This window comes from Phaethon lepturus, unplaced genomic scaffold (assembly GCF_000687285.1).
Source record: "Phaethon lepturus isolate BGI_N335 unplaced genomic scaffold, ASM68728v1 scaffold18660, whole genome shotgun sequence".
Taxonomy (NCBI): domain Eukaryota; kingdom Metazoa; phylum Chordata; class Aves; order Phaethontiformes; family Phaethontidae; genus Phaethon; species Phaethon lepturus.
Window position 1 is genome coordinate 15,665 of NW_010514240.1, and position 27,247 is coordinate 42,911.

The 27,247-nt window shown below is 37.6% G+C and overlaps 1 protein-coding gene across 1 annotated transcript in view; it reads left to right on the forward strand.

The window, feature by feature from the left end:
- The window catches only part of ARHGAP29 (Rho GTPase activating protein 29), a 50,036-nt gene that overhangs the window by 13,319 nt on the left and 9,470 nt on the right, over nucleotides 1-27,247 (forward strand). The window contains exons 2-12 of the mRNA XM_010292440.1: nucleotides 8,428-8,571; nucleotides 17,338-17,434; nucleotides 17,782-17,854; nucleotides 21,776-21,836; nucleotides 22,306-22,443; nucleotides 22,719-22,783; nucleotides 23,266-23,376; nucleotides 23,506-23,586; nucleotides 23,872-24,060; nucleotides 24,305-24,442; nucleotides 25,760-25,950. Coding sequence (XP_010290742.1) covers nucleotides 8,428-8,571; nucleotides 17,338-17,434; nucleotides 17,782-17,854; nucleotides 21,776-21,836; nucleotides 22,306-22,443; nucleotides 22,719-22,783; nucleotides 23,266-23,376; nucleotides 23,506-23,586; nucleotides 23,872-24,060; nucleotides 24,305-24,442; nucleotides 25,760-25,950 — 1,288 coding nt within the window. The remainder of the gene's footprint in view (nucleotides 1-8,427; nucleotides 8,572-17,337; nucleotides 17,435-17,781; nucleotides 17,855-21,775; nucleotides 21,837-22,305; nucleotides 22,444-22,718; nucleotides 22,784-23,265; nucleotides 23,377-23,505; nucleotides 23,587-23,871; nucleotides 24,061-24,304; nucleotides 24,443-25,759; nucleotides 25,951-27,247) is intronic.

Sequence of the window (27,247 nt, forward strand, 5' to 3'; positions counted from 1 at the left end):
ACTGGTCAGGTTTATTGCAAATGTATTCATCATGAAGAATGAAGCCTTATTTGACAATTTACAATTTTAACTTAAAATGTATTCTGAACATGATGAAGCATTATCCTCAATTAGTTTTATTCTTAAATTACTGGAAGACTCGGGGAAATTATTTGAACAGTGGCTAAAATGATCATGTAGTGTGTTCACTCTCATTTGTCAGAACAGGTAAATAAGGAAACTCCAGCAATTTTCAGTACTGGTTTCTGGTCTTTAAATTTTGGGTTAATAAAAGATTAATGTATTCTAAAGATTAAACTGCATGGCTGAGCACATCTAGGTTAGTTGACTGGAATCTCAAGGCTAGTAGAATACAAAACTTGAAGGAATGTAGCGTACAGCATATTGAAATAGATTAATGAAAAGCTGCATTGTGGTAGGTTTTTGCCAAAAGGCTTCCCCACATACACAAATAGGGAGTTCATCTATGAATTTAAATGTGAAATGAATGTTAAGTAACAACTGTTCTGCTGATGTCAGTTGGCAAACCAACATAATTAAAATACCTAACTGCTTTCAGTGTAGGCAGAATTATAAAACTTTTATTTTTCTGATGTATTTTACATGTATACTATCTATTTTCTTGACTTCTTGAAAAGATTTTTTTAAAGGCATCTTGATTTTTTTATAACTAATTTCTGAAAATGAATCTAGTCTTGGTTTGCCCTATTTACATAGGCAAGAAGGACTTCTTACATAAGCTTTGACTTTTCAGAAGTACAGAATTGGTCTATAATTAAAATGCAGTAGGAGTGTTAGCCCAGTTTAAAAACAAACAAACAAAACCCACCACAACTTAAGGTCACAGCAGAGGCTAGTCAGCATGGTTAATGATCGAATCTAAATGGATAGACTGATGTATTTTGACCAATCCCCGATAGTAAATGAAAAATCTGAAAGGGCTGTTTGGTTATTTGTGCTACACAGCAAAAGCTCCTCATGCTCGAAATCTTACCTGAAAGGCTGGACTAATGGGGGATGGTTTTGTGTTTTATCCATGAGCAATTTTTCTGCAAAAACTGCCAGCCTGCACTTTCAGTCTGTTTATTTCAAAAAGTCAAGAGAGAACTCCCACCCTTAAAATATCAAAAAACTGTAAATACCAGGTGCTTTTTAATTTTAACCTAAATTTGTACAACCTAATTTTAAGATCACATTTAGCAGTAAATAGGCAATTGACTTGCCAAAAGTTAAATCCTGTCTTGTATTATAAAAACATTATTTGCATATAATAAAATAAAACATTGCTACTTTCAATATCCTGTATTTAATAAGTTATTTGCAGGAAATTTCTATGCATTCTCACTGAATTGGATCTGTATATTATTATTCTCAAAAAAAACCCTCCCAAACTTTAATGCTTTTACACCAAATGTAGGGTTCGGGTTATTATTTTTATGCCTTTCTTTTCCTCATTCCTAATCAAACTTCACATGTCCTTAGATTTTAGATTTTCTTCATTAAAAGAATTGCTTAAGTGTTTATTTTCCATAAATTGTCACTTTTGCTGCAGTATAATGTCATTAAAACATTGGTTGCAGTGGATTCTGGAGCACATGTTGCCAAAGACTATGAATTTTTAGTGTCTTTTAATGATGCCATGGCAACAAGAGTTGCCATGATACTGATTAACAAAAAAACTAGGACTGGCTATCTCGCTATTTTGACAGCTTCAGGTACGATGTTTCCTGACATAGGGATGGGTAAGCAGCTGCTAATCCTGCATCATAATACAGAGTTGAAATGTGATGACTTCACTAGTATCTTTGGCAGCTTCCAGACTTGTTAGAGATTTTAGAAGGATAAATTCTTTGAGTTGTTGTTTTTCAGTGAATTAAAATGTGAATTAAATGAATTAAAATTTAAAATCTTTCATTACTTAGATCTACAGCATGTTTATACAGCCAAATAAAGGAAGAAGTGATAGCTAAGACTGCTGTTTTCTCATCACTGCTGAACTGTGGCCACCAACAAATAAAATGTCTAGACCACCATTAAAGGAAAAAAGTTTTGTTCATTTTATACCTGTACAATCCATGAAAATCACACCTAGCCCATATGTTTATTGCCTTACAAAAGCTTCCTTGAGACTAGACAGCGGTGACATAGGTCTGTTGTTATGGTCAAACCAATGTGTAAAACATGCTTTTACTGTGTGCTTTGATTAGTTCTTGCTGTGGTTTGTGTGTGATAATGACCTCTGTGAAATCAAACAAATATGGCAGGCTGTAAATCATGTTAGAATGGGGCTGATAGGGAGGGGAGGGCAAAAATAAAATGATGGGATAATCTGTGACTGTTTCCCAAACTGCAGATGTAGGAATTGGGTTTTTTCCACACAGTTCATTGTTGTATGATTGTTTTGCCTACCCTGTGATGCTCACTGGGAAGTCTCATTGTCTGGATCAGGTTCAGAACTGAGTGCTGACAGTCTCCTAGTACTTAATATGGACATTGATGAAGATGATGGTAATGTGATTTTAAAGTTGTTTTTACCTTGGATTAGCTTCATTCCAATGCTGACTCTTTTTCCCTGACCTAGGTGGCATAACTGCTGTTACCATGTAATCCTTCTGTGTAACATAATAGAAATGGGATGCAATGCCAAAAATGAGGTTATTAGTAAATAAGAGCTGATAGTCTTCTAGCGAAGTTGTTAGTCTTGCAGATTTAAATCTTAGTTACTCAAACCTATTTCTTCTGAATCCTTCCAAGATTAAAAGTGATGAGTTGACTGTTCACATTCCATAATATGGATATTAATAATTGGATCTAGATAATCGGATATTGGGGAAATTGCTTCCCAGTTTTTGTGCTTGTTCTTGCCACCCCCCTGCAAGACTGTTCTGTCTGGCTTCTCCCTTTCTCCTGAAGGAGATTGGGATTTATGCAGATGATGTGAAGTGGTACTTAAAACCAGAACTGAGGCTCCTATATGTCAGTGGAAGTAAAAGGGGAGCTGAAGTACACACTTCCCAGCTGATCCCAGGAAAGCAGCAATTTACAAAGAAAATACTCAAAATGGGGACAAGACCTAGCAAGGGTGATTGGTTAGTTTCTGCCACTGGCTATGGCCCAGTGGCTTTGTACACAACTGGCATTTAAGTGTTCTCATCTAGTTGCACTTATTCATCTTCTTAAACTAGTGGTAACATCCATAGAGTTGAGTGAGTTAGTTCATGGTAGACACTTACCAAAGATGAGGCATTTGTCTTTAAGACAAATAAGATAACACATTTAATCGTGTTTGTGAGGGTAGATGGAGAAACTTTGTGCAAAAGCACGTTACCTTGTTTATAGTGAGATTTTTTAGAACAAGTGGGATGAGTTTATATATATTGCCCCCCCAGTCAAAAGACTGGTCTGTGTATGTAAATGTGTCGCTGTAGAGAATATGCATGGCAGGTGTTCCACACTGATAGTATCTTTCACTGTGTGTAATGTTCCTGAAAGCTATTGAATACATGAAGTAAATAATCATATCTTTCTACTTGCAAAAAGCTTCTCGTGGAAAGCCAGGACCTTATGAGATGGTGTGAACTAGAATATTTCCTTTGAAAGTCTCATGTGTAAGCTGACTTCAGGAATTTTTCAGGAATGTGTTACTTTTCAGTTGGTTTATCTAGATCGATACCGTATCTTTCCTTTTCATCAGTGTGACCAGCTTCAGTTCTAAACAGACTTTTAGCCACGGCAAAACAATGCTTGTGTTAGTGGTTCTCCTCTTACGACTGGTGGAAGCTGGGTAGTAGAGGGAGAGTCTGCTTCTTAGAAAGCATTAATGTTCTAGGTGAAGAACCAGCAAGCAGAATGGTGTGTGCATCTTCTGTATGGACCTGAACAGTAATGTAGAATATGCGATGGCCATGGAGGGGAAAAACTGTATGTTAGTCTGTATTTGAACTTGTCCTGTCAAACTTCTGTTGAAATAAACAGCTTCAGAAATGTTTGGGCCAACAATAAATCAGGTCAGACAAAAGAATACCAGCCAACTGACACAGCAGTGCCTTTCCTGACTGCATGTATTGTGGCCAGCCCTGACTTGGCAGGGAGGGTGACTGGTGCTGACAAGCTTGATGAGCAAATTTTATTTTGTTTTGCATGGACAGAATCCATAGCTGTAAGGCCATTATTGCTTGCTAATATTTACTAAACAAAGGCTTCCTGTTGAGAAATACCTACAATTAGAAAATAAGTAGCTTATACTGTTTTTACATTAAAGATGGAGGAGTGGTTATAGAATGTGGTGACAGAAACCACCAAGGAGTGGGATGCTAACGACAACAGCGTGCTACTGAGATGGCTTGGCTGACACTGACAGGCTTCCTAGCTGCTTTGTTACATTCTTGTGCATTAGGTTTGTCAGCTTTGAAAACACGCTTTTTCACCTCATTATTCTCTCTCCACTTCTCCTACAGACTATGCTTTTGTGTGGTTGCCTATGCATTTTGGAAAAGCTTGTTTTCAGCTAATGTAAATGGCAGTTTAAACCCCAATGTAAAGAAGATTTGCAGATAGGCTACTAAGCTTTCCACCCCACAGTTTTAAGACTTCTGGCTTTTTTTCTTTTGGGGGTAGAGGGCTGACTGATTCTTCCAGGAGATTCCAGGAAACTGTAGTCACTTAAGCAAATAGCTGAACTCACATGCCAAGAGAGGTCCTCTGCTGCAGGACCACGAGCAGTCACAGGCCTCTGGTCCCCAGTACTAACTAGTCTTACACAGTATTGCAATTTGTGTTATTAAGCTGAGAGAGATTTTTAAACCTGATATAGCATCCATTGATGGAGGAATTTCCTACTTGACTTCACGTAGATAAATGAATGTGTACAGTGAGGCAAGGGACAGAAGAAAAACTGAAAGTAAATATTAATTTTTATGACTGCTTAAGTCAGATTGAACTGCTGCAGGAACTTGTTGGAGACACATTTCCTCATGCATTCTTTTCACTGTAAATAGTATTTACTCTACTGTTGTTTTGGTCTCTTAGTTATTTTCAGACTCATTAGTATTAAAACTGTGTTTCTGTTAATCTGGCATTAAAAACAGATTGTTTTACTATTTGAAGTTTATAAATCTGTCCTGAACAGGCAATCTTTGGTTTAGTGTCTGTTTGGTGAGTATCAGTCACTGAATGCAGTGTAGTTGTGGTTCCTGATGGCTTCTGCCCCCACCCCTCCCCAAGCACTACTTGTATCATAGCCCTTTTGTCTTTTGGAGGCACAGAAACAATGTTTCAGATAATTTGTAAACAAATAATACAGTGGTGGAATACAAAGAAATCTCCGTTGGGTGTAGCCAGACCTTTGCTTTTGAGAGTACAAATAACTAATCTCATGCTTGAATGCATTATTTTAGTGATAGTGTTCTCCTGGATGGTATGATAAACATCTAATTCAACTCAGCAGTTGTTTTCAACTTACATTTCCCTTTGAAGCTTACTGCTTCTGTTTCAGACTTGAAGAGGCTTGTGTTTCTTAAGTGTTTTGTCTCTCTCTTTCTCTCTCTTTTTTCTTAATGAAGTAAATAATTGGAATTGTCTTTATCTAATATCCTATTTCTTGAAAATAACATGTTACTGCAATTTTCAGATACATTTTCTACGTTGTCTGATACACTTTGGGTTTGTGGGCATCGGTACAGCTCTGCTGTCTTTCCTTTTCCCCAATGCCTTTGCCTGGAGCTGCTCAGTACTCCCAGCAGCATTTATTCTTGCATTGATGGAGTACAATTGAGGCTTTGATGGATTAAAGCCTGAAGGGACTGTTGAAATTATTTGGTTTCATTTGACAGCTATAGAATTCCTTGAAGTGTTAGAAGGCGGCAATGGCTGTGCTGGCTTAGACTAATGCTGTGTGTAACTTGGTGTCTGAGCTCCAATGGCTGCCAAAAGTGAACAGGTAGAGAAAAGTAAAAATGATAAGTTGGACATGCCCTCTGAACCCTTCCTGCTTAGGGGAGTCCATGAGCTGTTGCAGGTTACATTCATGGAATCATAGAATAGTTTGGGTTGGAAAGGATCTTGAAGATCATCTAGTTCCAACCCCCCTGTCATGGGCAGGGACATCTTCCACTAAACTATGTTGATGAAAGCCCCATGAAACCTGGCCTTGAACACTTGCATGTGTTCCATGTTCCACTAAAACAAACGTTTTAGTACAATGCTTAGTAGTTCAGTAGACCAAAGAGTGGAGTAGTTGAGTGAAAAGAGGTTGTGGAGGAAGATTCAAACAGAATTAAATTAATTCAAAGACAGCAGGTCTGTAAGTTACTGAAGTGCATAGGAACAACTGTGGTGCAGCAGTTGTGGGTGCTGGGGGACTGAACCACAGAAAGTGGCCACTCTTGTCTAGTCTCCTACGCAGCATTGCCCACTGCTGTGTAAGGTAAAGTCTAGCTGGATTCATGGCCTGTACCAGTAAGGCATTTACTGTCTCATTAGTAACCATTAGTAACCCACAGGGAAACTTAGAAGAACTTGTCCAGTCTCTCCTTGTTTCCACGTAAACTTCTTGTGTCAATACTGTGTTTTAGCAAGAAATTCCACAGGTCTTTCATGTGAAGAATCACCCTTTTCTGTTTTGAATCTGGCTCCTGCTTCCTCTGTTTAATCGTCTGAGGTGTGTTATATTTAACTGAAAGACATTGGTAAGCAATTGATTCCACTCAGTATTTTCATGCCTTTCATGGTTTTTAATACTCTTTCATATCCCCTATAAATCATCTCTTACCCAAGGTCCCAGCTTCCACTATTCTTGCTTGCATGGATGCTGCTTCAAGCCTGGATTGCTTTCCCCACTAAGTTCCCCACTCTGAGCTACAGGATGCCTTTAGATCAGTGTGTGTCATAAACTATCTCTACTACTAATGTATATGTACTGAATCATAGCCCCATTTAGTACCGGTTTCTTGACATTTTTTTGCCTTTGCTGTGTTCGACTCCTCAGTTAAAGACCGTTATGTATACATGTAAATGAAGAAAAAGCCACAACTATGTTTCTTTAATAAATTACATAAAGCTTTCTTAATTTACTGCTGTGTAAGACGGGTTTTCTTAGACTTCTGTGTGTCCTGTTATGGACGGAGCTTCCTACTCCCCTCAAGCAGGAAAAAACACGCAAAGCACCGGTGAATGGTAGATAAAGTTTTTGCCTTAGTCCGCTTCCTGAGTCAGGATTTTTTCCTTTGACTGTGTATAAGCTAGTCTGAGTTGGAAAAAAAAAAAAAATCTCCTGATATTTAACATCTAGGGACATAAAGCCTGAAGCACATTGATCCTGAGAAGGCTTGTTTTTGTACTTTATACAATCATGTGTAATTTCTGTTATCTACCCAACGACAGTAGTGATACACTATACTTATGTGTCATGTTGTACTTTGTTGATTCCTCAGAAAAATTTAGGTGCCCTTAATCTGGATATAATGTTTTGTAGCCAGAACAAAATGGGTGAGATTTGAAACTGTTCTCTGAGTAACTCTGGATCAATTCACACTGTACTGTAATTGTCTGTATTGACCTGTTTGTTATTGTGACCGTAGACAACACAGAATTGCCATTCCTTTTTTTCTCAGTGGGGAAGTGAGTCAGCTTGTAGTAGATCCTCTTTTTCTTTTTCATAAGCTAGACTTTCCTGAATTTGAAAGCTTTTTACCACAACTTGCAACGCAGCACTGTAGTGCTTTAATTCTGTGTACTGGCATCCCTTCTGTAACAGAAGGGAAGAGCTTGTGGTTTAACCTGTGCCATGTATGCAGCAAGAACTGTTTTGTTTTATTTTAAAATAAGGCAGGGGGTGGGGCAGGATTTAGGGACACATAGCAAGCCCTATATGTATGCTTGTTTGAGAATTCTTCTGATTAGGCCTAATTCCACAAAATAATTTAGGTATTCAACTTCTTTATCAGGACTGACATGCTTAAAGACAGACCTTTTATAGATCTAGGCTTATATACTAAAGATGCTTAAGATTTGACTGACATGAGTTACAAGCTAGCCAACGTTTGCCAAAAATCTTTTTTTAATTCTATGAGTATACAGAAATGGTGTTGAATTTGTATCAGGTGAAGAAATATCTAATGAGCAATCCAAATCTGAAAAAGAAGATGGTTTAATTCAGAAATCTTAGGGTATTGGTGGAGTCTTTTTTTTAAGTATACTTGCTTGCCTTTTGGGGATAAATGAGTTTATATGTAAACAGCATACAACATTGCCAGTAAACTCTTGGGAAATGCTAGTATAACTCTGTTTTTAACAATTTCTTTGTTCTAAGCAGGCCCAGCTTCCATATGGCCTGGACTTGAGTGCAGCTGAATGCCATCCAAGTGGTTTGTAATGTGGTTGGGTGTTAATTCACTGTTTTAATGTAGTTTCTCCTTTACTTTTTTTCAGAACATCAAGATGGCCTGCATCAGGTAGTACATGAGCGCCTGGGAGAGTTGCTACGTGTTTTAAAAGCAGTGATAAATAAACATCAGACTCTAAACTCAGTTGATATTCTTAGTGCTGCAGGAACGGTTATTGCAAAAGTAAAAGGTAAGGAATTACTACCTTTCATATTCTTAGAAAACTGTAGTTAGTGACTTGATTGTCTTGGAGTTATAGGTAGGATTCTATGTACACAGAAAAAAAAAGTGAGTTCTTTTGAGAGTAATACCTTAATACTTCTTTAAAAATACCTTCTCTAAGTGAAAAGTAATATTAAATAGCATGCTCTGCTGTTGATGTGATAAAATTCTGCTTATGGGAAGCTAGCTGCAAACCCACACTGAATTCCAAAAGCACAAGTCTTTGATCTTGAGCTTTCATTTACCTGTGTATCGCAGAATAATATCACAGAGTAATAAACCTCATATTTATTCACTTAAGAGAGTTGCCAAAGATCTTTGCTTAATTCTGTGAATTTGTAGGGATAGTGGTATATTTATATCAAGTGAGGAAATATCTGAATGAGCAATCCAAATCTGAATGACCTAACAGTTATAAATGCCACAAACAGATCATAAGGATGGTAAAGGTGTCAACAACAACAACAAAAGCCTTGCAGACATATATGTTAATACTTTCTATTGCTGGCCTTTGCTGCTGCAGTTCCCTGCGTGTCAGGTGAATGTGAATGGTGAAGCACACAGTTGCTCCAGCCCCATAAACCATAGCTGTTTCATCTCTCTGTACCCTTTGATTGCAGCTCTCCATAATCTGGAAGTCCAGTATATTACTGTGGAACCAGTATGGGTTCTTCCATGTGATAATGGAGAATGCTTTGAGTAGGGTTAAACCTCTACCTCTTGCCTCTGTTAAATCATGTCTAGCATCTTCCTTCAGAGATGCATATTATTTTTTTTCTTCTTGTTGTAGGGTTTTTCCCTTTGTTTCTGAATTATCTTAATATGTCTGACCATACACTGATGATTCATTAAAGTAGAAATATCGTTAAATGTTAATGTGTTTAGCTGCCTAATTCCTGTGTCTTGGATTCTTCTAAGCTTCTTACGGATTCTTCCTACTGATATATAGTTTTGCCAGTTTGTTTGATCTTGCAGGTACTAGCACCCCACTTTGCATTTTCCTCCTGCTGTATGTAGAGTTTCCTACAGATCTGTCCCTGGTATTTGAGATGATCACGGGAATATAACTGCAACTTCTGAACTTGCTTTAGAGAATTGTACATAGCAGTAGAAATGCTGAGGGTATCCCTGAGAGCTTGCTGTTTGTCTTGTTGATCTCAGGAAGAGTTAAGTACATGTGTACGGTGGTAATCAGACATTTACACAAGAGAACAGATTAAATGTTTAGTGAACGTAATTTTACATCCACCTTAGGCTGTTTCCATGCTTAAGTGCTATGGTAAGATTACTGTGTGTCTTCTACTCCCCCCTATTTTCAGTGGAGACAGGACAATGTTCAACTGCTCTTTCTTAAATTAAAGAAATGTTGAGGAGAACTCATGTAAGGTATGCAAGTAAATCAAATTACATCAACCTTTGCTAAATCATGTTTCCAAAAACCATTGCAATAATATCTATCCTCGCTGGACTACATAGTTTATTAAGGTTGTTCTTGGTATGCAGTGCCTGAAATTGATCACTGTCTGTGCTATCCAAGTTTACCATTACAGAGTGAAGCAGTAGAATTACTTTCCCTGTCTCACATGGTAACATTGTTGATTGATTCCAGAATTATGTTGGCCTTTTTTGTCAATTTTTGTGCTCTATTTAAAGTCCACAATAAGTCCAAGGTCACTTTCTGTAGTTCTCGTGCTGAACCAGTTTTCCAGATCTAGATTATGTATTTTCCCTCCTACCCTTCTACTTCTGAAGTGGGAGAATTAAGCACTTTGTTGAATTACATAATCCATTCCTCCAGAGTACATGCAGCCTTCTGAGTTTGATGCCATAAATATTTTTTTCCTTTTCTTGGTGCACACTGTTCCATCAGTTTCGATGGCACTGAACCCTGGGCAGATGCATTGCTGTTTCATACTTCTTTTTACCTGCATCAATTTCTGCCTGCTTTGAGTACCTGTTCTTTGGATAGTTATTTTAGGATTCATTCATTTCTCTTCATACTGAGCAGAATAAATAACTTTAGTATTAAGCCTTTTTTTGGCAATACAGATATTCACAAATACTTTTTAGCCCACCCTCCCCAGATTTTAGTTCATATAATTAATATCTTTGCACTTGAAATAAACTAACTACTAACATTTGCATTATAGAGTTCACTCACGAGGAGCTACAGTCATGGAGGGATTGCATTATTTAAACACTGTGCATGTTGTATAATTACAGAATTTTGAAAATAACTCCACTCTGTTGTAAGAATGCCACTTAAAACAAAAGCAGTACAGTCATGTCTTACAGTTTTCTGTAAAATGTGTTCAAGTGGGTCAAGTTGTAAGACTGTACTTCAGGTACGTCTGAAAAGTCTGTGTTCAGCCATAGCTCACTTTAACTACCTTAAATATGATCTTGTATATGAGAAGCCCCTCAAAGGAAAAATCAACAACATTCTTTGTCCTTGAGCTGGAACCGAGCTCAAGTTTTGAGGGTTTTTTCCCTCCTCATGGTTATATTACTCTGAATAATTTTCTCATTGGCAATGGTTTGACAGTACTGAAAATCTACCTTTAGGACTCCTGCTACAGGATCCAAAGTACAGTGATGATACGGTGCACAGTGCTGGTCTGATACAAATGTGTTCTTCCAACTTGAATAAATAGATAAAAAGTGGTTTCTGATGGATTAAAGATTATGGCATGCAATTGCTGTTCATATCATTCTCACTAATTTCTCATTGAGTTATTCATCTGAATGATAAACAGCATACATTCTGGACCTAGAATGGAGAGGCTGGCATAAACTGCCTGGCTGTTCTTTGGCTAGAGCAAACACAGATTCACTGTGTGGCAAATCATCATTCCTGTGATCCCGTGCTATGTGACCTGGCCTCACAGAGTTCCCAAGTTAATTGCATGGAAAGGGAGCTCTAGACCACACTAAAGGTGGTGGTCTTGGTCAGTCCTGCCTCAGTATTTGTAGCCTATGATACAAACAAGTACTTCTATATGAAGACTTTAGCAATGGCTATCAGTGTTTGCTCAGCCATGTATTGTATTCCTCACATGTCTGGAGATGGAAATAGAGATTTCACAGAATCATTAAGAATAGAAAAGACCTTTAAGATCAAGTCCAACCATCAACCCAACACCACCATGCCCACTAAACCATATCCTGATGTGCCACGTCTACATGGTTTTTGAACACTTCCAGTGATGGCGACTCTACCACCTCCTGAAGTTACAGGGCTTCACCTCCTGAAGTTACAGGGCTTCACCTCTTTCCAACTGGTACTTTGGTCCTACTTCTCTAAGAACAGCAAAACCTTTGCTGTATGACAAATGGCCTACCTCCCCCCAGCATGACATGTGGTAAATCTGAGGGCAGTTTGTCTTTAGCACCTGTATGGTTTTTGCAGGTGGTTCTCGTGAGAGGATCGTAACTGCTCTGTGTTTGTATTCACACTGAAGTGCATGACTGCTGGAACTGAGGAAGCTGAAGTAAAAATACAGCGTGTTGTGGTGAATTGTAAGCATATCAGACCTCAAGTTTGCTTACAGTGGCCTGTGTTCACAGGTTTTCAGCTGTGGCTATTTCACTATAAGTAATGTAACTTTTGAATAAACAGGAAGCTACAAGAATGTGAGGAGCTGGTAGGACAGAACCAGTATCCTTTTTCCTCTGTCTTCCCAGGCTGTGTTAATGTGACATTATGAAAGAAGTTCATCTGACTCATCTGTTTCTTGTCATTGGAGGACAGAACTATAAAAAGACCTGGAACCACTCTGTCTGTAGTCAGATTTATGACAATTAGAAGATTAACCTGGCACGGAAAATTTCTGATGTTTATTTAGGAGAGGATAAATAGAAACAAGCTGGGATTTACATGTGATATACCTCCCCCCCCCTTCAGAAGTAGAAGCATAACTGGTTTAGGTTCTAGAAAGACAGTTTTGAGTCTTTGCATAATGCCAGGGTTGCAAATCTAGTTTGTATTTGGAACTTCATATGGGGGCAAATGGTTATTTTAAGGAATGACTGCCTTTGCTCTTAACGAAATCAGTTACAATAACTTTGGAACCAGTGACTGTCGGCGATGCTGGCTTGTGAAGTACTCTCTAAGTATGACAAGTTGCACTGTGATTTAGATGTAAAGTCCAGTGCAGGCAGACCACCCCCTTTAAATTACTGCAAGTGGGAGTATTCTGAATGCTAGCAACAATTGGAGTGCTTGTACCCCTCCTTCAAGTTTCTCAGCCATTTCTCAGGTCCATTGGTGGGAATGATATGAATGTGCTTGTATTTCTGCTTTGGATGTCTAGTGCTTTTACTTTTGGACAGATTGAAGGAAAAACTAGCTATAGCATATTATCTTACTCTTGCTGCAGAGAATGACATTTGGCAGAACAGATAATGTCAGACTTTCACCATTTTAGGCTGAGGTTGCAGGAAAATGTAGGGGGGGGAAAAAAAACCCTTGATTTCTCTGATTATGTCTTGGACATGACCTGTTTACCCGGGCCTCTTAGCTTATATATGCTTACTCCAGTGCTGCATGGAAAATGTCTTTTAATTGATGCCTCAATTGATCTGGAAGAATAAAGACTTACTGAAGCATCTTGCCTGGAACTTGTTTAGACTCCTGTTTCTGGAAGTCACTTCCCAGTCTGGCATACCATCATCTCATAGTTGTTACTTTCCCACTCAATGTCTTTAAATAGTTGATCGCCCCAGAGTACATGGTTCTCCTGGTCCCATGCTAAATTCAAGTTTGTACCGTTTTTTTGCTCTAAACTGTACCTTTTGACTTGACTGAATCACTAGAATGAAGGCAGAATGCTGGTAAAGCTGAAAATTGCACTTGTCTTGTAGAAATTCCCTTTCTAGGTATGTGGTTTTTTCTGCTAGTTCTGCATCAAAGTTAAATACCTCTAGCAAGGTGAAGTAACTTCAGTTTTGTTGATGTATCTGTGATGTAAATTCAGAGCAAAATTTATTATGGAGGGCGTAGGAAACAGTTCCTCAAACCTGCATGTTGGTATCCAGCTAAAGCTGGGGAGGCTGCCAAACTTGGTAGAAAGTACAGGCTGGTGAAATTACATGGCACAGAGAAATTAAAAGTAGAACAGTGGGGCCTGGGCAGCCTGCTGATCCTCTCTAGCTGTGAGATCCTGAGAATACTCTTCTGCCTCTTTCCAGTCTGCATACTACTGCTCTTTACTCAGGTTCCTTCCTCCATTTTTTTTACATGTTTTTAAAGATGAGAGGTAATAATAAGTAGTATTACAAATCTTTGTGAGAGGGAGTATTTTTTGGTCTTGGTTGCTTTTTTGTTTGGGTAGTGTTTTTGGTCCTGAAATAGTTCTGAGAGGTTCTTGAAAGCATTGTTGGGAGTTTAAGGACAGAAAATAGGTTGCAAAGATATGCAGTTCCACAAGGCAGCCAGTTGCTTACTGTTTAAAAGTCAGCTAGTGAAGTATGGATTGAAGATGTATTGCTGTCTAAGGGAATATAGTGATATGACTGTATCTGTCTATTAGGTACGAGAAAATTGACCTGCAAAGAGTAAATTCTACAAGCTGGTGTAGTTTAGACTTGTCCAGGCTCTGCAGACAGCTGGCAAGGTAGCTTTGCTGCTGCCAGTCCTGCGTGTGTCTATGGGAAGGAGGAAGCAGACTCCAGCATGTCCAGTGGGTTTCCTGGGCTGTGCTGTCTTGATTTGACTGGAGGGGGACAAGAGAGCATTGCAGAAGCTTGTGTGCTGTGCTTTGGTCACTGTGAGCTGTCTAAGCATCATCTTTTAAAGGCCCTGGTTGCACTTTGGTCTTGACAGCTGGCAGCCTCTTCTTCATAGTTTCAGAAGCGTTGCTCAAATGTCCTCAGGCACTGGTTCAGCTTCTGGGATTGTGGCTTCCAAAACTTCCATGGCTGTTGCTGGTTCCCCAGCCTGTTCTGTGCTTGATTTGGAAAGCTTTTAATGAGATGACCCAAGAATTGAAGTTTTGCAGGGTTTTGCAGCATTTTGTTGAGGTTTCCAGACTCACCTCAGTTTGAAGACAGCTTTGCTAGCTTTGGAAATATAGATCCACTTTAATGCAAGCTAGGCTTGCATTTCAGGTACTGGATTCCAGATTTTAATGTCTTGCTATCATAAGACTTTTTAAAGTTCATTATGTGCCATCTGAAGTCTTACTTAAAAGTGTTGTTAAGTTGTATACTTGCTTTGAAATCTGTAGAACTATAGATAGATAGCTGTCATTTCCAGACATGGAAAGATTACTATAGTTCATTGTTGTCAGTAGCTATTGTGCGCAGTCAGGATGTCCTGGGGAAAGAGCGTGCATGGTTTAAAGTTGATGTTAAGTACATCAGAATTCCAGTGGTAGTAAGCTAGAAGAAAGCTGTTTGTGTTCCACTGAGTTACTAAGAGCTTGGACTAACATTTTTTGGGAGAAGTGGTAATTCTGAAAAATTTCAGATTGGTTATTTGATTTGTGATGGATCCTGAAAAGAAAGGATTTCTCTGGCATATGAAGTGTAAAGCTTAATAAAACTTTTCCCGGAACGGGAAGGCAGAGTGAAACAGGGGGCATTTCTTTAGGGAGAGGCTATCTATATTAATGCCTCATTAGCAAAGTGAAAGAAGTGCTCTTTCTCTGAAGACACTGCAGCTAACGGATATACGAATGTTTCAGTGGTAAGTGCTTTGAATGTATAGACAGTTTTTGTTGGTTCCTTTTAATTTTGAAGCAGTTTGCATTTCATGCTGGCACTCAAATGATTTTTTTCAGTTGTCAGTGGCTGGTAATCAATAGATCTCATAGTAATTGTTGTTTCTAAGCTTTGCATTCCAAATCATTAAGCTTTATAAACGTGTGTTATGTCTGGAAAGCTGAGGTTTTCATCTAACCTGAATTTAAAAAAACAAAGAAATCCACTGCTATTTACAAAGTTGTTAAAAAAATAATTATCATCTGTGGAGCTTTATTGAGTCTCATTTCAAACAAAGGTGCCAGGGGCATTTATATATGTAATTATTAAGTGTAGAAGAATGAAGAGGTAGGAGAAGCCTTAATTTAGCAGTGAACTGTGGCAACAGAGACTATTCATATATTTGTAATATGTGGTGATTTTTTTTTTGTTTTGCTGTTGACTTATTCCAACACATTCTTCCAGATCTGCAAGTAATTGTTAAAATAGCACATGAGAAAAGTATGTATTTTCCGTAATAGCTTTGTATCGGAATAGTTGTTATTAAAATTTTGATCAGGCCTGTTGGCATGCTGTGTATAAAGGAATGGATTCAACTGTGTTTAATTTACTAGTTAAAAACTTTTCCTTTCACAAAGGAAGTCTAATGGGGGAGCAGATTACTGTACTTTCTTTGTTTGTTACCCATTAGTGTTTAGGCACCTGGCAGGAAGTTTGAATGCTTTTTAAGATTAAAGTCTGTTACTTTAATTTGCTAAGAAAATGTGTATAGTATGGGCAACGTTTTAATGTGATTTAATTTTTGCTATTTCTAGAAGTCATTGTGGTCCATTATTTCCATATTTGTACTTGAAATGTGAGGAAGAGACATAAATTAACATTGTCCCAGGTTTTGCAAAAAGTGGTGAATGGGGTGAATACTGTATGTGTGTCATTGCAGTATCTCTGAAACAGATGAGCACAAGTATAACTTAGGCATCTAGATAATTAAGAATATTGCATTGCTTAAAAAAATTAAAATTCTTAAAAATAAATACTAAAGTGACACTGTCACGTCTCACAATGTAAAATTGCGAAAACTTCCATCCAGAGAGCTCAGCTTAGGCTCAAAGGAGTGTACGTGACTTCTCTACAAAAAATTTCCCAGTCACCAATGATTAAGGAGTTAAGCTGGAAACAGGCAAAAATGGTTGTGCTTTGCCTTCTCCTTTCTCTCTTCTCCCCCTCGTCCAGTAGTTGTTAATGAATGAATAGTAGTTGTTCTGGATGAATCATTCTTCTTGTCTCATTATTTCAGTTTGTCATGGAAGCATGTTAAAGGCTTAGTGTGGAGTGGCTAAATACTTCGCTTGATCACTAGTTTAAACCATCTAGCATGTCCAGGAATGCTCCTTTTCCTATTTAGATAGTTATTCTGAGTTTCTTCCCAGGTTTTAACAGGCAAAACTGAGGGGCTTTTGCCAGACTGTGGAGCTAATAATTAAAGGGTTTTGCAATGGACACTACCTGTTGATAGCTTTCTGTTTGTCTGAACTCAAGCCAGAAATCCTGTCTTCTGGATACATACAGTTGCACGGGGGTGGTGGGGGAGGCACCCCCATAAACTACTACTGCTGTTCTGAATTCTGAAATTTCTACCCAGAGAAGAAATAGTTTTTCAAATATTTGACTGCATTTGTGAGCTGCTTTGTGGTGTTGCTGCTGCTGTGTGATTTGACTTGCTGGTAAACGGCTCTTTCTCTTCCCCCCACGTTACCATCATGTTCCCACACAAAGCTGCTGCTTAAGTGCAAAGATATAGGAAGTGAAAAAGTAATCTGATTTCATTGTGGGAAGCATCTGGATTGTGTTAATTTCTTTCCCTTAGTGTTTACTTTCTTACTAATTTTCTTTAACTTTTTTTCAATTGTTCAGAAAAGTATAATGTTGCATGTTGTGTAGGAGACTTTGTGTATAAAATTTGTCTTTAGGCCTAGTAAATTTGCTTGCCTGACCTCACCTCTCACCCTTTGGTTTTCATTTTTTTCCTAAGCGGTGAACTTCAAAGAAGTTAATGAAGAAAACAAGAGAGAGCTCTTCAGTGAAATATTTTCTTCCATTGAAACATTGGCATTCACCTTTGGAAACGTGTAAGTTGGAATCCAGAAGGAGGTTTTAAAGAGCTCAGTGGAACTGAATGAAACAAAGACTAACAACAATAAAAACTTCTGTTTTCTTTTGGACAAATATTGGCTGATGGTAAACTAAATTAACCACATCCAGAAGCATTTTACTGCTTTGTTTGGGTGTTTTGGTGTTGGTTTTTTTCTTGACAAGGAAAATGGTGGTGTAGAAATTGCAGGGAATATAAGACTACTCCTAAAAATTGGTTGCAGAACTTCTAAAGGATATTAGAAATCCTATCTGAATTTTTGTTCTCAGTGATCTGAAATTGCTTGATGAGGTAAGGTAACATAATTCTTTGTTTTTCTGGCAGTGTTTCAGACTTCCTTATGGGAGATGTAGACAATGGCTCGTCATTGGGACTTCCTGTATCTCGGAGAAGTCGGGTAGGCTAAACATATTCTCTTGGAGTGTGGGATGACATCTTTTAAAGGAGATTTTAATTTCCACTGAAATTCTGTGCATCATGGGGCTGGGACACTTGGAGTCTTCTGAGTGTTAAAACAAGATTAAACGCATGGAAAAAAATGCATTCAAGGTTTCAGATACTTGAATGTGTTCTCAGTTCTAAATGCCAGTGATGAGTCAGTGGTGCTAGTGCTCAAATATGTAAATGATAACCTACTGTAATTGCATTTGAGATTTTTAAATTGGTTAAGTGAAAAGAACTAAATACTTAACAGATACTTCAATGACATGCATGCTGGAGTAGTTAGAATAGACTTGTTAGACCTAGAAGCTAAAGGTTTAATGACCTCTTTTTGGCTTTTAAAGACTAATATTCATTACAAAGTAACCTTTTCTTCTTCCAGAGCCCAGTTTGTGCTGTGGCTTGTTTCAACAACAATTGACTAAGAGAACTGAAACAGCACTGCCAACTTATAGGTAGTCAAAGAGAAATATTAGCATTTTAACTAAAATGCTAATAAAATTAAAATTAATTAAAATGCTCAGTACCAAATTCTGTTCTGAATTGTTGTGTATATAGAAGCAGACTTCCAAGTAAATCAAGTAAAATTAAAAATTACATGCAGGGAGAATGCAATTGATAATCGGTGTGTATGACAATCTTAAGTTGTAGCAAGGTTAAAAATTTTAGATTGTGAGGGTTTTTTGAAGGCTTCATTGAAACATAATTAAGACTTAGCATTCCTTCACACAGGCTTGATGATAGCAATGCTGTGCAGCTACAGCTGAGAAGTAGTCTTTTTAAATTTTCAGTATGTTTGATAACACATGAGAAAGGTGAATGATCACAGATGTTCTACTTCTGTAGCTGCTACAAAACTCATCTTTGCAAACAACATGGAGGAGAAGGAGGTTACTTGGAAAACTGGTTCTAGCAGACTTGGACTCAGAGGATTAGGTTGCTCATCAAAAGTATGAAATAAAATAGCACAGAAGCCAGCATCTCATGTAACTTAAATGGGATGACTTGAACAATTATTATTTCAGCTAATAGGTTCACCAGCAGAAGGAAGGTACTGAATTGGCCAACATTTTAATCTTGTAATGGCTGTGCAAAGCAAAAATGTGTTCCTGTGGAACGAGGTGGTCCCATATATTGTGTTGTGAAGTGAATGCTTGGCCAAAAGATCACTCTTCTGAACATGGGCGTGGGGGAAGACCAAGGGGAAATTAAAATATAGCAAAATGAAGGAGTTCTATACTAGATGCTCCAGAAGTCACCAGCTTATATTTAAAAGCCTTTTTTTGTAGTGTTGTTTGCTTTTCCTAATGTGGAAGGGAACAATTATAAATGTAGCAGGTAGAATACTATGGTTCAATTTCTTGGAAATCTGTCTCAAATTTAAGTGCGTTTTCATTCAGGCAAATAAATACACATTTAACAGATAAAGAATTTCACTTTGATTTGCAATTCAGAGAGCAATTTGGAGGCCAACTAAGAGTTGAGTGTTGGGATGAGCTAAATGCAAAATACTTAAGTAGCTGTATTAACTTTTCATTTCCATAGATGTGTACATTCAGTGGTTGAACACAGCAGCTAGCTGTATCTTTAAAAGATTAGAGCATAACATTTTGGTAGAATTTAATGTGTAAATGCTTTGAGGGTTATTTAAGGAGGGAGATTTTAATTGCCTGTTAAGTTAGGGACCTCCCTAACTAAGCTGTTGAGGATTGCTCTAAGCGGGGGGGCTGATCTTGCTTCTCTTGACTGCAGGGGAGTCTACATTCCGCAGTTCAGGCATTCCACTTGGAAGCTTAAGTTAAATGATATGTATACCCCCTCTTAACAAATGTAATTGTTCTCATTTTAGCCCTTGTAGTGCAACCAGAAGTACAAGGTGTAAGCAAAGATATTTCTTAATTAAAACCAGAAGAGCTTCAGAATACATTGGAAGAGATGAGACAGGCATGTTCGACCTTTCATTACTCAACAAGCTATTTGAATGCTATTCGATGCTATGTAGATCTGAGAGCATAATAAAGGAGGAGGATAAAATTTTCAAAATGTCTGCAGACATTTGCGTGTCTCGGGGTGAGAATTCTTGGGTAATGGGAAAAAAAGGCAGAAGGGACTGGTTAAAGTTGAGAAGTGAAACCTAAGTCAGGCCTCTTTTTTTTTTTTTTTTTAATTCCTGCTAGGCTTACTGGGCTGAGTCATTGGATGCTTCAGGGGGCAAGCTGTATGGGTGAAGTTCTGATAATAAGTTGAAGTAAAAGTAGTTGTCCATGTGCTTGCTTTTAAAATGAAGTATTATATATTTGCAGTGGAGTGAATGTGGATGGATGAATGAGCACTGATTAGCTGCCCTAACCAGACTGTGTGCCTGAGTTACTAGTAAGGAGTGAACAGTTCTCAGGACTAAAATTATTTAGGTCTTATATATGGGAGGTAATTTTTAGGACCAGAACTTGTAAGTACCTCCTGAGTTAAAATAAACTACGGGTTTTTCCCTCTCCTTATTTGTTGTTCTGTAACAACTGTATGCCATTTTAAAATCTATTTGAAGACAGTAATACTTTATACCCAAATCAGAACTAAAGCTAGGAATGTTAGGCTTTCTGTGCAACCAAATATTGATCCATCTCTAAATTCATGGGGTTTTTTACCGTTTGGTTGATAGACAGCTTTGGATGGGTTTCCCACCTGTTCTGAAAAAGCCCTTCCATTTTACTGAGACTCTTTCATTAGACAGCAATTGTACTAGTATTCCAATTCCTTAGGAATAGAGCTGTTATTTAGACTGTAGCTTGAATCTGTTCAGTGTAATTGATGATTAATATGTTGCATGTTTTGGTATATGGAAGAGCTGGTTTTGCTGTGAAGTAAACAATGATTGTTGAGGAATTTTGTGTGAATTTTTTTATGACCAGTTTCCATTTACAATTAAAAAAACAAACAACAAAAAAATAACTACTTGCATCATTGTTACTGTGGTCCATTTTAGCTTTAAGTCTGAAAATAAAACAGCACCAAAGTTTCTAAAATGGAAACAAGCTGTTCTTGTAAAGCTTAAGGCCACTTTGCAGCTATTTCTTGGTCTTTGTCTTCTGCCTGCTCTCTGCTTCTGTGTTGTCAAGAGTAGTTTATTAATTTAAAATGATGTAGGGTTGTGTTATTTTTGTTTGCTTTTTTCAAGAAGGGGTGGTCGTCACTAGGTAAACTTTTTATTAATTTAAATTTGTTCAGTGGCCTGGTTTATGGCACAGTCCTACAAATAGTTCAACTTGCACAATTAAAAGGGTAGCAAAATGAAACATGAGGACAAAGGTAGGGATGAAATCTTGTGCTAGATTCCTTTTATTATTGGATTAAATTATGTCAGGTTGTACAGGTTTTGTCAGGGCTTCATTAGCCAGTGTTACTAGTCAGCTGTTGTGCCTACAGTGCGCACCTGCATGTGCTTTAGGAGAAATAATAACTTTATTCTCTTGAGGAAGAAATATAGGATTCTAATGGCTTGTAGAATGATGTCTGTTATATATATATGACATTAGGTCTGTATGAAATGCTTTTTAAAAGATAGGAATCTAAGAAAAGCTGGAGGTCACTTAAATATCAACCTGATTTGTTAAACAATTAACTCATCACAGCCTTTCAAGATTGTTGATTTAAAGGTATATGATGATTCCTTGCTATTTATTATGTCACAGTTGACAGGAGCTTAGAAGGTATTGTGCCTTAGATGAGAGGGAGTCAGAATACAGCTTGTTGCTTTATCTTGAAAAAAAAAAGGGGGGGGAGGGGGGAAGCAGATGATGATGATGTTGATTTTGTTAGTGTGTCAGTCCTAGTGAGAGCTTTTCTTTGCTAACTTGATGTTTTGTTTCTTGTACACCAGTCTTTTGAGAATCTTTCTGTGGAGTCTGGGGGTTCACTGCATGAAAGGGATGATATTCAAGGTAGGTCATTTAATATTAATAAATACCATTCTGTATCTTTTTTCACCTTCTAAAATGTTATAAATAAGTTGCTTGATCCCTTTTTTACACCTATGTTACCACTAAAGCACCACTGTAAAAAATTTGCTATTGCAGAGGTTTTATGCTTTTATTGAATAACCAACCTGGGTTGCTTTTTGGGGGGAAAAAAAGGCCTGAAGCACTTCTGCATGTCATCATATGATTGGTGTTTTCTTGGGTCACTTTCTTTAAGAAAGTTATGCTGACCATATGACTACTCCAGATAAAATACTATGACCCTTTAATGTGCTCTAAAACCTCTGTCAGTCCTGTTTAGAGTCAACTAGCATTAAAGACCAACTCAAGATTAGAGCTGCTTAAACATTCACAGTTGGCTAATACTGGCTTTGCTCTCAGTGTGTGGTCATGTCTAAAATTCACTACTTTGTGTTCGATGCTTTATTTTCAGGACATCTTCGAGCAGAGGAGGTTGACAGCATGCTGCTAAGAAATGACAGTGGAATTGAATCGGCTCTGTCCTATGCTAAAGCATGGTCAAAATATACCAAGGATGTAGTCGCATGGGTAGAAAAAAAGCTTAGCTTGGGTGAGTGGCTCTTTCTGGCATTTAATCAGCTTTGTCATGATGAAATTAAATCTGTTGTCAGGCCTCTGTGCTGCAGACTGTCAATAATGTGATTTCTAAATTAGTAGCTGTTCTGCTGAAGTGGACAGAACTTGCGCATTTCCTATAATTAAAGGCCTGTAACAAAGTGAAGGTGGTCTCCTCTGTAAGCCTGTCTGTTAGAGGAAGAATGTAAGAAGCATTTAGCATGGGGTACAACTGTTAGTGTAAACAGTAACTGTGAATTTTTTTAACAGAAGTGGAGTGTGCTAAAAACTTAGCAAAAATGGCTGAAACTGCTAAAGCTGTTGTTGGACACCAGGTGAGTACATACAAGTCTTAAGTATGTATTGGATGCCTTGCCCAAAAGTGAAACTTTGAGGATGTTGAAGATGGGATTTTTAAGTTGATACAGAATTGAATTATACTGTAAATCACTGGTTAAAAGATCTTCTGTATTTCATGTCTTCCCATCTCCTTCGGAAATTTGGATCTATAAATTCATTTTTGTTGAAAATGTGGAATAGCCTTATAGTTTTCACAACATGCGTTTTTCTGTCTAATATCTTGTATGCTTTGTGAGATGGACTTGTAGACTTCTGTTTCAGAGTGGTTTCCTAGTAAAATGAAACATAGCTGAGAAATTACTTATTTTCTACATTCATGCCTAACTCTGACTTCCATACATGTATAAATACCTTACTAAATTTAATTGAAAATCTAGTTCAGTTATACAGACGTTCAGAATGTCAGCATATCCCTACCTTATGTAGAACATTAATGTTTTGTTGTGTGTAATTTTAGGATTATATGCCATTCCAATCAATATTCATTAATGCTTTTCAAAATGATATTGAGAACAATCAACTTTGGCAACAAACAGCTGCTGCTCTCCAGTCTAACAAATTTGTGCAGGTAAGCTTAAAGAAAAAGACCAAGGTACTGCTTAGGTTTTTAAAAAGTTTTGTAACAGCACAGATTATTCAAAAGAAAAAACTTGCAGCCTATAGCCTTTTATGTACTCTATTGATGTTTCCTATCTAGCCTCTTCTTGGAAGGAAAAATGAGTTGGATAGACAAAGGAAAGATATCAAGGAGCTTTGGCAGCGAGAACAGAAAAAAATGGTTGGTATTTCTTTCATACCTAAGTGTTCAATCTAAAACTGTTCAAAAGGACGAAACATTCGAACTAGGCTGTTATGCACTTAAATTCACATGTAGATTCTCCAGGGCTTACTTGCTGTAATATATAACAGTCAGTTTCATGACATACTTGTATTTGTAAGAGGTTACCTTTCTATGACTGTGTACTTTGAACTGCAGCGTGTACATACCTATGCATAACAGCCTCATTAAACATCACATTAAATAACTGGAAAATTAAAACCATTAATTCTTTGCATTCTGCAGCAAGAGCTGGAAGCTGCTCTAAGAAAAGCAAAGTTGCTATATACACAGCGTCAAGATGAGTATGAAAAGGCAAAATCGTGCACTGCTCGTGCTGAGGAAGAACATCTTAGCTCAAGTGGAAGCTTTGTGAAAGATTTCAGCAAGCAACTGGAAAAAAAACGAAGGCTAGAAGAGGAAGCTCTTCAAAAAGTAAGAGGTTTTGTTCCTTGCTTTTAGAGTTAAGCCTTACACTGCTTTTACTCATACTTTCCCAATGGGAGCATTTGAGCAAGTGTTCTGTTTATAATTCTTAATTTCAATCATGCTATGCTCTTTCAGGCTTTAATCCTAAATGTGAATCTCCAATTACAAGCATCTTGTGTGGGGTTTTTTCTTGCTTCTAGTATCAAGGCCTGTAGTCCATCAACTCTTTATATACTTGTGTTTTCTCTAGGCTGAAGAGGCCAATGAACACTATAAAGCAAGCATGGCAGAGGTTGAAGAAAAAAGAAATGATTTGGAAAACTTTAAAAGTGATGTCTTAACACAGCTTCGGGAGCTTATTTACCAGTGTGATCTTACTCTTAAAGCTGTAAGCATGCTTTTTAAAATAAATTTGGTACAGATATACAAATATTGTTAAGACTAAGGAAGCCCCATCTCTAGTGTTAACTGCTTAAAATAGAAAGCTTCCAAAGGACAGAGGTCAAGCCAATAGAAAAAGAAGGAAAACTTTCAATATATTTGTGGTGTTCTCTTTCTGTTAGGAGTTTAGAAAAAAAAGGAGGAGGGTGTTATACATGTCTTGAATGTTTTTGGGTTTTTTATGAGCAGTTGCCTTGCAAGAACCCTTACTACACACTTCTTTTAATATCTCTCTAAGAATATTGATGGCAGTAGTGTTACTCTGTTGCTTAAGAGCACAGCTCCTATTCCCATTATTTTCATTAGTGCATTATCAAAGATATTTGGCTCAAGCACAGAATGGACATTAACATGCTGCAGCATGGAGCCTGCTAATCTTGATGACCGTCTCAGTTACTACAGGATCCATTGTGACTAATTTAATGTATTAATTTAATGTGTGTAAATAAGTAAAGGATTGTCAAAACAGTATGCCTGTATGCACATTTTTTTAAAAAGCTTTCAGAGTGCGTTATGCCAATAGATGTGTACCTTTTTTAGATGAGACAAAGACAATTTAATGCTGGGGAGGGGAGGAAAAATAAACCAAATATAGACACTCCTCCCCACGCAACCCAAGAACCAACCCATAAGACTAGTAGAAAGTTTAGACAAACTTGTCAGTTCAAATATATCTAAATTTCAAACTCCTTTGCAACCCCAAAGCTGAAGAAGCAGCCATGCAGTGTCCCCTTCCCTGGTCTCTGCCTTGTGAGAAAGTATTTTATAAGTTGTATGTAATTGAACAAAGAAAGTGTTCAGTTAATCTGTTCTGCTGGGACAAGGAATTTTGTCCAGTTCTTGCCTCAAGGTGATATGGAGCTCATCTGGGTTTGGAACTCCCAACTATTTCATCATCGTAGTGGTGACTAAAATTCCCTCCAGAGCATGAGAAATGCCTTTTTGGTAGCAATAAAACCTTGCAGTTTATCTTGATCAACCTAAAGTCAGAAGCCTTTGGAATTGCCTTTGCTACCTGGAGGATTCAATAACCCAGAGAGAAGAGGAATACTAGTATCTATACTGCAGATGAAGTTTTTGCAGTTGACTTTCAGGAATCTTGCATAAAGTCCATCCCTACAAATGTTACAATTTTCTAGAATTTTTCTAGTCTTATCATATAAATAATTTTCTGTTGGGATATTAATTTGGGGTGAGTAAAGTGCAACTGAAATATCTAGTAAATGATCTACAAATACTGAAATATATTTTTTCCTCCCAACAGGCAACAGTTAACCTGTTCCAGCTGCAGCATGCTCAGGTTGTATCTCTTCCAGTTAACTGCCAGTCCCTCTGTGAGAGTGCCAAACTCTATGATCCTGGTCAGCAGTATTCAGAGTTTGTGAAAAGTTTGCCAAAGGAAGGTGTTCCTATTGAATCAGGTTCTTTTGAAACCCAGAGTTCCCAGATTGATGGGTGAGTCCCAAACTACAGGTGGCATTTGCTTGGTTTACAGTTAAATGCTAGGCACACATGTTTAACAGTAGAACATTATTTTTGGAGGAATTAAATGAATCCTGGTGTTTTACCGTGCTCTAGTTCTTTGTCTGACCTTTTGGTAGGTTATATATAATGTTGACATTAAAACCTGACTTCAAATTCCGAAGCAGAATGTCATTTTGTGTAATAAGACTTGCTAAAACATTGACAATTGTTGTGCAAGAATTGACTTGTTACTATTTTAATGTTTTTCTTTAATACTATTTTTAACTGTGTATTGGTTAATATGAAAAATGTAAGTTTTGAACTTGGTAGTGTGGTCTGGCAGAAGTATTTAATAATCGGTTTAGGAGATCTGAGGAGGTAGTTTTCCTTTCTGCAGGCTTTGCTTCTACAGTACTTTCTTCCATATTGTTTACATTTGGCAACTTTTTGGCAGGAAGTGTTGCTCGATTTGTCTCATGCTATGTGACTAAAAAAAGGTTAGAATCCACATTTCCTTATGTTATAACTTAATTTTATTTTTTTAACCTGTGCAAAATGGCAGTTTTTACTGTTAATCTATTAAAGGTAGAGCTAATGTGGAAGTAAAGACTAAAAGAAAAATGACAGCTCCTCATGTCAGTATGCCAAACACTTTTTCACCTTTAACTTGTAAAATTGTAATCCTGGCACTAAAGCACCAGAATATCCATTCCAATCTGTGTGTTTCACAGTTCTACAGGAAAGTGTCGTCACCATCTTTCAAAAGGAAACTAAATACAAAAAACTTAACGCTTGAGTCAGACTTCTACCAACAAAAGCCAGGAAATTCAAAGTTAAACCTGAGATTCTTACTTCTTGTCTGTAAATTTCCTGCCTTTTAAGGCTGACTTAGGCTATACTCATAAACTTTGACTTAGGGGAATTTAACTATGTAGCTCCCTGAGAAACTGATGAGCATGAAATTTCGAACTGTGTGTGTGCTCTCCCAGCTATTTACTGCTTAAGATTTATAGGAGTGTGTTTTTTCTCCTCCCCCCTCCCCACCTTTTGTGTTCTTTGACGTGGCCTCGTGATTCTTCAGGTACTTGAACTGATCATTGTTAACATTTGGGTCTGCATTTATTTAAGGGACAGTAGCTTGGACAAATGCAAATTTTAATGTTTCGAAGTCTTTATTTCCTTCAGCTGGATAGGGTAGAACTGATTAAGGAACAGCTTCCTGACTGCTGAACTTGGCTAGCAGGCCATTTTGTGCACAGGGTGCTTCAGCATTTTACATTAGTTACTC